This window comes from Beta vulgaris, chromosome 7, assembly GCF_026745355.1.
Source record: "Beta vulgaris subsp. vulgaris cultivar EL10 chromosome 7, EL10.2, whole genome shotgun sequence".
Lineage (NCBI taxonomy): Eukaryota > Viridiplantae > Streptophyta > Magnoliopsida > Caryophyllales > Amaranthaceae > Beta > Beta vulgaris.
The window spans coordinates 56,791,480-56,803,438 of record NC_079208.1 but is presented as its reverse complement, the minus strand read 5'-3'; the positions used below and the strand labels follow the sequence as shown (position 1 = coordinate 56,803,438).

The following is an 11,959-nucleotide window of genomic DNA, read 5'->3' as shown; positions in this document are numbered from 1 at the left end:
GTCTATTTCCTGTCGTGTACCAATGTACAACTAGCAGTTTCACAGAATCACCGTACGTACATACCATGACCGCAAAACTTGTACACTACTACTAGATCCATGCAAATGTAATTCTCTTACTAACCCCAAAACTCAATCTACATAAAAATTCTCAACAACTCTTCCTAAATATACTTTTCACAACTTCTACCATCTTATATATTAAAACCCTTTCATTATTATTTCTCTCACTCACCTCACAACATCACAACATCACTCTAACTCTCCTCTCTTTAATCCCTTCTTTCAAACAAACACTAAATCAACCAAAACCATAACTCAATAACACACTTATTAGCACCAAAAACTCACATAGTCACATATATCACAAACCCTACATAAAAACATGGACTCCATACAAATTTTCCTAGGCATGGCGGCCGTGATCACGGCCTACATGCTATGGTTCTCTCACCTATCTCGTCGTCTCAGTACAGGTCCAAACCTGTGGCCTGTGGTGGGGAGTCTGCCATATTTATTCAATAACCAACACCGAATCCACGATTGGATCGCCGGAAACCTCCGGCGAACCGGTGGGACGGCTACATACCAAACATGCACGATTGCCATACCTTTCTTGGCATTCAAGCAAGGGTTTTACACAGTTACGTGCCATCCAAAAAATATAGAGCATATTTTACGTACACGTTTTGATAATTACCCTAAGGGCCCACAATGGCAAGCTGCTTTTCATGATTTACTAGGTCAAGGAATTTTTAACAGCGACGGTGAAACTTGGCTTTTACAACGTAAAACCGCAGCACTTGAGTTTACTACAAGAACCCTACGTCAAGCTATGAACCGATGGGTAAACCGGACTATCCGAACCCGACTTTGGAAGATTCTAGAAACCGCTGAAAATGAAAAAAAACCGGTTGATTTACAAGACTTGCTTCTTAGACTAACTTTTGATAATATTTGTGGGTTGACTTTTGGGAAAGACCCGATGACTTTGTCACCGGATCTACCCGATAACCCGTTTGCATCCGCTTTCGACTCCGCTACCGAATCTACCCTTCAAAGGCTACTATACCCGGGGTTTTTATGGAGGTTAAAAAAGACATTTCAAGTAGGAGCTGAAAAGAGATTACAGAAGAGTTTACAAGTTGTAGAAGAGTACATGTCAAGTGCACTTAACGCAAGAAAAGAAAACCCTTCTGATGATTTATTATCAAGGTTTATAAACAAGAAAGATCAAAACGGCAATGCATTTGCTGATGATGTATTAAAACGCATCGCTTTGAATTTCGTCCTAGCTGGACGTGACACGTCATCAGTTGCTCTTAGTTGGTTTTTTTGGTTAGTAATGAACCACCCCGAAATTGAAGCAAAAATCGTTGATGAAATATCAACGGTTCTAAAACAGACACGTGGCGATGATCCAGCTAAGTGGGTAAGGGACCCACTTGAGTTTGATGAAGCTGATAAACTTGTTTATCTTAAAGCAGCATTAGCTGAGACTTTACGATTATACCCTTCTGTACCAGAAGATTTTAAGTACGTCGTAAACGACGACGTTTTGCCAGATGGGACTTTTGTTCCTGCGGGGTCCACAGTGACGTACTCAATTTATTCTGTAGGAAGGATGAAAACTGTGTGGGGTGAAGATTGCATGGAATTTAGACCTGAAAGGTGGTTAAGCGGATCTGGGTCTGAATCTGAGTCTGGAGGCGGGTATAGATTTGACCCGCCGAAAGATGGGTATAAATTTGTTGCATTTAATGCGGGCCCTAGGACTTGTTTGGGGAAAGATTTGGCTTACTTGCAGATGAAGTCAGTGGCTTCAGCTGTGTTGCTTCGTTACAGGCTACTGGCGGTTCCCGGTCACCGGGTTGAACAAAAGATGTCGTTGACTTTGTTTATGAAGAATGGACTTAAGGTTTTTGTGGAGCCTAGAGAGCTTAATGGTGGTGTTGCTGCATGTGCATGAGAAAGATTGGTTCGGGGTATTTTCGTCTTTTCAAGTGTTTAAAGAAATTGAAAGAAGTTTAATTTGTTAAACTCATAAAACTATATATGCATTTTGGTTTTTGTTTTTATTTCAATTTATATACGTGTATGTTTTATAGTTTACTACAAATGCTTTCATTTGTGATATTGTTGTTTCGTTCATTCTTCTAATACAAAAATGTGCTTGATATGATGTTTGGTTTTGCATCTAAAATTTGTTGTTGCTTTAAGGCTACAAAAAGCTGATTGATTTATTGTTGTTTTAAGTAATTCACTTGTGTACATGTCTTATGAGTGTAATGTGTGTCTCTATCTATGAGAATTAAGTGCATATTATTATACTTCTAACACTTCATGATTTTTTTCAGTACTTTATAAGAACGTCAACTTCGTGTGCATCTTCATGTCGGACTCGATAAACAAACAATCGTAAGATCTACACAAGGAAAATTATACATTCACAAAAACGAGTTCATAAAGCTATTAAAGTGTAACGTAAAAACTCTTATATAAACGCGTCAATTTATGAAAATAAAGATTGATTATGTAGTACTTTTGTTTAAATCATAAATCTTACTAATAAAATAAACAGATATGTGAAAATCCCAAACTTTATGAGTAATCGCAAAATTAGCAAGATATTAGCTGATTGGCAAAGTAACTTAACATATCCCAACACGATTTTAGGCTTAGATTAAGTCTGAACTACTTCCACTTATGTATTTAACAACTTTGTACCACTTAATAATAGTGTAACCAACTGATAGAATATGATTTAAGTTCTCAAAATTCCGCAACTAAAACGCCTAACTAGCAGCTTCAAAGATACACTGAAATTCTTTTTTCCTGGCAGAGGAAATATTAGTTGTAGACTTGTAGACCAAGGTCATATGACAAGTCCAACCTCACAAGTCATATTTTATGGCCCAACCAATTTTTCCTGCATCATTCCATGGAATAAAAATTGATAACTTGCGTTAAATGAAAAGCCACTCCCCAAAAAAAAAGCAAATGTCACTTTTTCATTTTCTAACCAAATCATTGACTCTAATTGTCCAATCTAATCACTCTTTTGGGTAGCTACTAGGTACAACTTAAGTACTCAACCGCCTTCAGGAAAAGATAATGCCATAAACAAATGAATTTCGATTCTATTGTGATACAGACAGCGGTCTCTGACATATGAGCAGAGTGAGCGATCGCTTAGAGTCTCCAATGTTAAGAGACTCTATTTATATTTTATATTAGGATAATTTGTCAAAAGGGACCTTAGAATTTTTTGTTTTTGCGAGAAGGGACCTTTAAAAAAAAAGTTGGCATTTAAAGGCCAAACAACAAAAAATATTGTGACAAAGGACCTTACCACCGGTTTTCGACGTTGACCAATCTTTTCGGGCACTAACACAAAACTGTTCGAAAATGGGAAAAAGCAGAGCAAGAAGCAGTGTAGCAGAGCAAGAAGGAGGAAAAGCAGAGCAAAGCAGCGTAGCAGAGCAAAGCAGCGTAGCAGAGCAATGGTATTTGGGGTACAAAGAAGCAGATATAAGTAAGGGAAATTAGGAGGGAAAAATTTGTCAAAGTAGGGCAAAAAAAGAGGGAAAAATTAGATTGGGAGTGCATTTAGAAATTGAGGCAAGTCAATGACTGAAAAGATTGGTCAACGTCGGAAACCGGTGGTAAGGTCCTTCGTCACAATATTTTTTGCTATTTGGCCTTTAAATGCCAACTTTTTTTTTAAGGTCCCTTCTCGCAAAAACAAAAAATTCTAAGGTCCCTTTTGACAAATTATCCTTTATATTACTTGTTTTTTGGTCCTACTACGAGGAGTTTCCCATCGCCTTCGACGAGTGGACTAATCTCGTGCGGGAGTTTATATGGGAACCTCAAAGGGCAGCATCCCTCCCAGTTGGGATTTTTTTCATACCCAAGGCTCGAACCCGAGACCTTGGCTAAGGAGCGAGAGCCCTTTAACCACTCACACCAACCTCAGTTGGTAAATTACTTATTAGGTTCTATGAGTTTAGAAGGAAAATACATTTAATAATCTAAAATTTTTACCCCTTATCTATATATACTTTTTTTTAATATTTCATAACGCTTATTTTAGTTTAATATTTGATAATTCTTTATTATTATGTTAAATCTAAGGTATTTCCTTGCTAAAAATGAAATAACATTGAAGTATTTAAAAAGGTATATCATTTTTTCAACTATTTTTAATAAAAAATTTAAATTAATTATTAATAATATGAAATTATGGATTCATTTCATATCCTTATAGGTCCCGTGTCTAATACCTAGCACAAGATCTCGAAATTGTCTAAGACGTCTCTAGTTATACACAACCAACCCGTCCACCAGTCACCACCATATAGTTATTGGCTATTCGAGTAACTGGTTCTTATTTGTATTTGGTTTCATGTCAAATCCGAACCAACTATTCATATAATAATACATCTAAAATGCAATACACGATAGAAATCAGATTATGTCCAAGTTTAGTTAGTGTTTGCATCGTATCGGTTTCATGTTTCTTTTAATAACTTCGTGTTTTGTACAGACTGTAGTTGTTTTGTTGTGTCGTCGCCACGATTATCAACACTAATTATAAGATATACTTTTAGGTAGAGTAGTTGTGTCAATAAGAAGATCGAGGTGCAAATTGTGCAGATTTTTGCAAGATTAATTCGTCTAGTGACATAACTTTAAGGGAGTTCAACCCCCTGGTGATTCACTAATTCCATATACAAAACAAATGTTATTCAGTTGATATATACAAGTATACAACAACAATGACAACAATCGCCCAACATGTATCCTGTCATTGGCGAGTTCTAAGACTAAGATATACTCTTGATTACATGTAGTTGCACAATTTGTGTAAAGATTTCTGCAAGACTAATAATGTGGCCAGTGACGCTGTGACGGACCTTCGAGAGATATGCTAGTATATATAGTGAATAAGATGTTCTCATTTGTACTAATTCAAACGCCAAAAGCTCCATTAAGCTTCATGTCAATCACCCATCCATTCGCTTTACAGCCGAGGATCAGGATTAAGGACGAGCTTCTTGATTTTATATTTTGATGATATTTCTTTGGGTATCTTGGACTAGCATTTTCTTGAAAAAATCTGCCTCTGGCCTTGCAGAAGTAAAATCAAGTATAGAAGGGTTAATCCAAGATCTTTTCACCTGTTGAAAAGAGGTTCCAGATAACAGTTCCAACCAAGTATAGCCCAACTGAAACCTCGAAAACATTGTCCCAAGAACCTGAGAATCATAATTACAAAGATTAGAAAGTTGTACATGATCAAGCTGTACATGATTTGATCATGCATTCTGGTATATGATGCATGTCACATACGCACTGTAAACCTCGAGACAAGCTCTTGTATCTATGACTTTAACCTATGTTAAACTCGAGCTCGAGTATTCGTGTCAGACGGTCTATATATTAAAATAGACTATTATATTCCTGATTCGGTAAAAGTACTTCAGGAGAATTAAAGAGTCCAAGCCTATGTTGGCTATGTGTATGGAAGACCCAGTCGGACACTCAATATTTCTGACTACGGGTATGTAATCCTTATATTGACACTTCAATTATCAAAAACCACAAATACTAGATCGGAAAGTAAAAACATCAGGAAGGATACGAGAAGATTATGCGATATATACTTCATGCGCTAAAAACTGGACTTGAATCTTGAAATCAGGATTCCAACAAAACCTAGCAAACATGTCAATTAACTTGAAATGTCTGTCTATATAAGTACCTATAGGCTCTGCAAAAGGTCATCTAAAATCAGGAATATGTTTCATGAATGTTGTGTCCTGGCACTCATGTCCAATCTTAGGCTGTTCTGTGGCTGAATTATTTAGCATTCCCTTGGATATGCACATGTACTGGAGACTCATACGGTCATACCCATGTGGTCGTGTCTTACCATAATTCATAACATTGGCAATTAGCTCGATCCACAAAGCACTTTTGATCAATAGTACCGCACTAGAGTGGTCAAAGCTCACTTTAATGAGGTCTATATTCATCATGGCATCTCAAACCCTAATTGGTACGCCTTATAGACTTATAGTTCAGACACCCACACTAATGAAGATCATAACACAACTTCAATAATAGGTTATGAGAACAAACCGTGTTGCAAAATATAGCCGGTAGCTGCTGTTCCAAGGACACCCGCTAGCACTCCAGCTGTATTTGAAAGGCCTAACAAGATTCCCTGAGGATAGATAGTTCAAGACAAAGGATGAAACAGGATATGTTTATATGCAAATATAGACTAGATTTGATGATTTAGAAAACAGTTAAATCATCAGTAAAGCAGAGTAAGTTTGTGCATATTGCTTTCTCAATGATAGCAGAGCTAATTAGGAGCCTATCAAAAGGAGGAGAAGAGAAACTGAGTTATAACTACTTACAGAGTACCGAGGGGCTATGTCTTGATGATTCGAATATAGACCAGATTGTGAGAATGCGTCAGTTCCCTGGTTATGATCAGCTTTTAGCATATAAGATATCGCATACATTAATCATGTTCTCGTTTTCTGATAGCCAACTGTATCCAAATATCGTCTCATGAAAAGAAAAAGAAAAGAAGACAAACCTGGCTGCAGGCCATGCAGAGAACAGCCATTGCAGGTGAGTTAACATGGCTCAACTGAGTTAAGAAAAAAGCAGGTCCAAGGAAACCAACTGTTTGCATAATCTGCGAACAAATTTGATATAAATTACAGTTACTGGAATTAGGAAACAATGTAACTTCGATCAGTGACTATCAAGAGGACTAGAAAATAAACTCAATCAAGCAGCAGCTAATAGTTGCAAGTATAACAAATTTACCTTACGAACAGTTGTCACAGAATAGCCTTTACTCACAAGTGTGTCTGCAATCCAACCGCCGAAATTTGCAGATATTGCCATTGTAAGCCAAGGCAGAACACAGAGCATTCCAGAGTCTGTAAGATTAAATTTCAACACCTGTTGAGCAACACGTTATGAAGGAGGGGGAAAAAATCACACTTCTGGTAATTGTTGTGAAATCCATTCTGAAAAATACTAAACCATAAGATTGTCCATTAAAATAATAAAGAGGACACCTGTAGTACACAACAATGTCACGCTAATGGCACACTAATTACAACTGTCTTTTCTGGTAGAAGAAACTCTTCTGACTAGAAATGTTGGACACGCCCATCAGAAACATAGTGCATATTATCCAGTGTTACTAGGACCCGGTCATGTGTCCAAGAGTGGAAATGTCTATATCAATGTAGAAGGTTGAGGATAGATTGTCCAAATGACATAGAATTATTGAACCAATCTATGGGGGACACCATGAGAACAAATAAACTAAGAAGTCATCGAGCAGATGACTCCTCTTCAGCCTTGATTATTGATAGCACAAGAAACTTTAGACTGTTCTTGGTTGGGAGGAATACATTAGCTAGAATAATGATAACATTAGCTGTAAGACCTCTACAAAGCTCCCACCTTGGCAAGGGTCATTAAGAAGGGCATATGTACACATGGGGGGAGGAGGAGTCTTAAGCAGGAAAAGTAATCGAACCTAAAACTCCCAACAGATACTGCCTGCATTCCACATTAAAGTTTGCAGATCTACCAAAAATGGATGTCTTATACGCTATAAAAGTTCCAGATTATTTCTCGAGTTAGTTCATAGAGACACATGTAGAACGTTGGACAGATCTTAGTCCATATGAACAGTAAATATGTTAACGTCTGCTTAGTTGTGTTCGTGTACACTTAACCATTGTGAAATACAACTTAACCCAGTTGAGGAATTCAATCATACTCTATCATGGTATTAGAGCAATATGCTAAACAAACACAGTAGAAAACAAGCGTCGCACCTGGTGATAGTATGTTGGCATCCATGTAAGTATAATAAAAGTTCCCCAATTATGACAGAAGTGACACACGATTAGCGCCCAAACAGGTCGTTTTGACAAGATCTCTCCCCATGGTATGTTCTTAATTGACACTTTAGATACGCTGCTGCTGCCCAGAATCAACTTCTTCTCAGCAGGCCGCAAGTCTGGATCTTCAAGCGGAGAATTACATGCCTAGTTGTACATATTGTGGTGTAAATTACGAATGATAATCCTTCCATAATTTTGATAATTAAGAGAGGATAAATGCCATGAAGTAAAAAGCTAATCAATTACCTTACTCTGCCACGCTGCAAACCAAACAGTTCCTAGAGAACCGAAGGAGTAAAAAACTGAAGGCCAACCAAAAGTATGTATCAGATATGGTGAAAATGCTAAGCCTGTGACAGATCCAAGGTACATTCCACTGTACACTAGTGCTAATGATCGACTTCTCTCTGAAACGGGAACCCATTTTGAAAGCATATTATTCATGGCAGGCATGGCAACACCCTGGCAAATAACAGAAGTAACATAACATAACATGTCAAAACATGAAAGAAAATTATGTAATCTGAACATCAACAATGATTACATAAGGTGCCAACCTCGCCAATGCCCATGAAAGCACGAACGACTAGTAAGAAAGGCAATCCTAGCTTTGCAGCGACAGGAGTAAGAGCTGTAGCAATAGACCACCAAACTACAGCAAACCCGAGTACTGTCTTGCCACCAATAGTGTCTGCCCATATACCCCCTGCTACCTGTACATAATTTAGCCATCTATTCAGAAACAAAATCTACAAAACTAGAGCACTTGTTGTTTTCCTCATCTTAGTTTCAAAATGTACCTGAGATAGATATATAAACAGATAAGCTACAAATAGAAAGTCTCTAATTGTGTAAGATATACTTCCTCCATTTCACAATAGTTGCACCCTTGATTTTTCACAGCTCAGACAACTTGACCATCGCTCTTTTTCGATAAAGCATGAGTATATAAATTTATTAATTTAGATGATTCATAATAAAATGATTTTGCTACAATCCCACATGACAATACTTTTTATATATGTATTACCAAAGAAAAATATGGTCGAAAGTACTTAAAGTTTCATCTCTGAAGAGCAAATGTTCCAACTAATATGAAAAGGGTGAAATAATAGACAGAAAACACAGCTTAAACAAGAGGCCAACACCCAGAATTCGTAGAAAATGGGAAAGATTACCTGTGTAAGAAGATAACCCCAGAAGAAAGAAGACTGTATCAAACCAACAGTGGTTAGATTCCAACCATACTCCGCTGACATAGGAAGTATTGCAATGCTCATATTCACCTGCCAATCAACATGTGTTTAAAGTTACTCATACTAACACAAATTACTCAAATACTGACTGTGCATCATAAAATGCTACTCTGATTACATCAAAAAGCCTTCTTCAACATTTGGAATACCTCATGAAGATAGTAGTACACCATAGTACCATACATAGTGCATTAAATTGTAGTTTTAGGGACATGAAAAAAAGTACCCCCAACACTAGTAGTTGACCAATTAACAGTTCATTAAGTCGAGGTGCTCTGAACAATATAGGTCACAGGTTCGAATCTCCCCCTCCCTTTTTGTACTTTATACTACATTCGTGGCTCATATGGATCAAAAAAATTGTTCATTAAGTTAATGCTAGTCAAACTTAAACAAAATTTTACCCCTAAAAAAAGCCCATATAACCTAATTATGCAAATCTTTATTTGCTCACTAAGATTAATTAGGCCCATTCTTTTAGACGGAGAGAATCTGAATTGAAGTGAACTGAGAGAAACATGACTGAAAATAAGTCTAAAAGATCATGACATAAACATTGGGAAAAAAATGGTTTTATAAACAAGTTTCAGGCTAATGATGACTTTTATAGTCAGGTACTTTACTCCGACACCTTCATCTACCTCAAAAACCGACTATTGTGTCGTATTGTGTCCCGCACGACACTTCAATTGGATACTTCATTTTGAATTAAAAACTTGTCTTTTTTTTTTTTTACAAGAGAGCCGAGTCGAACACTTGGACACCCGTCCTGTATCCAAGTAAACACTCAATCCATATCTGAGCAACATAGGTCACGCATACGGCATAAGCATAAGGTGCAATCAATGCTGATTGGTTCCTACCAGATTTAATTACAGTTCATATGAGTTCAAGTGAAAAGAAATAAATAATCATATAGCAAAAATTAGGAGAAAACAAATATCAATTTATGACATAAATAAATAATCAGCAGTAAACATAATAAAAATAAAAAAAGACCAAAAAAGCGGAAATAAAATAATACTTCAACTTACTCGATCCATGTTACATAGAAGAAAAGAAGAGAAACACAAAATCACAATAATCCATCGTTTAGGAAACTCCTCCCACCATTTCTCCTCCAATACGCCGTCGTTTAACGCGTCAGTTCCACTTGACTCAGCAGAAACTTCAAAAGGTTTCGGCTTCACATTTGCCCAAACTTTTCCCAAACTTCTCCTTATCTCCGAAACCTTTCGCAATTCTGCGTAAACTCGGAGTTTCGACGGAGGTCGGTGAATTTCCGGCCATAAAAACCGGAAATTATTTCTCCGGCGAAATTTCGATTCTGGAAGCTTCGGAGACGTTAAAGAAGAGGAGAGAGAAAGTGAGTTTGTGATGAGAAACGTTTCGGCGTTCATCGGAGCGCCGGAAACTGGAAAAACTCACTGTTTTTTTTTTTTTTTGAGTGTTTCGCAAATTTTTCTTCACTGATTTTTTAAAATTAATTTTTGTTTTTATTTGGAAGATTCTTTGATTGTGGTTGATTGTGGTAAATGGTTAGCCTTGTGACACGTGGATTGAAAGAGATGAGATGAAGGATTCTCGCGGCTAGTCGTTATTTTCAGGAGTATCATTTCTTAACGGAAATTTGCTGCACCAAGCGCGGGTATATGCCTATGCCCTATAGGCTATATTATATGGTCAAATTAAAAACCACACTAGGTATGTTCTCATGTTCTGTTCGACATAAAGTAGTTGAAGTGAATCGAGATGAATAGTTACATGTGAGAGTAAAAGTAAACTGAACTAAATTGAAAATAAGTTGGGGAGAACAAACCCTAATTTTTAGGCTGATGCGATGTCATTGGGTAATCATAATTTTCATTTATTAGTATTTTATATTGAAATTGTAACACTATTTAGTTGTTAAGACTTTAGTATATAAACGTGACGTTATGGATCAAATCTTATATCATGCATTTTTATAATGTACACATTTTAATATATTAGTATAGATCACACATGGTACAACTATTTTTTTTCCCTATAAATTATAATATTTTAAAAGAAACTTTTTTCATTATATATGAGATTTTTTCTATTTTTTTGGGTTGTAAAAGGATTGTATTTCATACATGCAACAGTTTTACCAAAAGAATTTGGTATATACATGCCATGCATGTTAAAACATATAAAAAATTATATTGCGTAATAATATATAAGATAACTTGTTCACAAAGTTCATAAAAAGTTGAATTGCATAACTATATGTACGAAAAATTGTTCATAAAGTTCGTTATGAGAAAAAAAAACAGTAAACTGGAGAAGTTATATTTTTTTGTTGATTAATTGTATAACTCAGAAAGAAAGTGGACATCAAATCTTCCACTAGTCACTTATATAATAAGATATATCTTTTTTTTTATTTTTACTTTCATTTTTTTTCCAATTATTTGTATCAGCTTTTCACACTTTAAAAGGGGTTGAAGTGATAATTTTTATCTAAAGTATTGTGAAAAAAATTCAAAAGCAAAAACTAAACTAGGATTGTGTCACTTGTGTGCAAATCATATCCACAATCTTGAGATTCTTTCATTCTTTGAAAGTCGTCCAAAAGAAATATTAGGAAAGTGTCCTATTGGAGTTGGGCCAATGAGCTACATGTCACCAAATGTGAAGAGGCCCAATACTTAAAATTCAAAACCTCTTTGGACAAAGGAAAAGCGAAAGTATCAATTAAAGTTGGGCCAACAACCTACATGTCATGTA

The 11,959-nt window shown here is 36.2% G+C and overlaps 2 protein-coding genes across 2 annotated transcripts; one reads left to right on the top strand and one right to left on the bottom strand.

Moving 5' to 3' along the window:
- Positions 1 to 221: 221 nt before the first annotated feature.
- On the top strand, positions 222 to 2,182 carry LOC125499474 (cytochrome P450 86A1-like). Its single transcript, XM_048648323.2, has one exon. The coding sequence runs from the start codon at positions 386 to 388 to the stop codon at positions 1,967 to 1,969; it is 1,584 nt and encodes a 527-aa protein (XP_048504280.2). The 5' UTR covers positions 222 to 385; the 3' UTR covers positions 1,970 to 2,182.
- Positions 2,183 to 4,689: 2,507 nt separating this feature from the next.
- Positions 4,690 to 10,731, bottom strand: LOC104899986 (sodium-dependent phosphate transport protein 1, chloroplastic). Its single transcript, XM_048648422.2, has 10 exons — positions 10,243 to 10,731; positions 9,131 to 9,238; positions 8,510 to 8,665; positions 8,199 to 8,414; positions 7,884 to 8,096; positions 6,853 to 6,990; positions 6,617 to 6,718; positions 6,432 to 6,497; positions 6,148 to 6,232; positions 4,690 to 5,261 (listed from the first exon to the last, which is right to left on the bottom strand). Exons 1-10 carry the CDS (start codon positions 10,606 to 10,608, stop codon positions 5,164 to 5,166), a joined length of 1,548 nt encoding a protein of 515 aa, XP_048504379.2. The 5' UTR covers positions 10,609 to 10,731; the 3' UTR covers positions 4,690 to 5,163.
- Between the last annotated feature and the right edge of the window lie 1,228 nt (positions 10,732 to 11,959).

What these genes read in the sequence shown, in the direction of transcription:
- LOC104899986 (XM_048648422.2), bottom strand. Translation starts at nt 10,608, where the DNA reads ATGAACGCCGAAACGTTTCTCATCACAAACTCACTTTCTCTCTCCTCT. An exon ending in TTGCAGCGTGGCAGAGTAAG is followed by an intron (nt 8,097 to 8,198) that starts GTAATTGATTAG and finishes ATGTACAACTAG; the next exon opens with GCATGTAATTCTCCGCTTGA. An exon ending in ACATAGCCCCTCGGTACTCT is followed by an intron (nt 6,233 to 6,431) that starts GTAAGTAGTTAT and finishes ATCTATCCTCAG; the next exon opens with GGAATCTTGTTAGGCCTTTC.
- LOC125499474 (XM_048648323.2), top strand. Translation starts at nt 386, where the DNA reads ATGGACTCCATACAAATTTTCCTAGGCATGGCGGCCGTGATCACGGCC.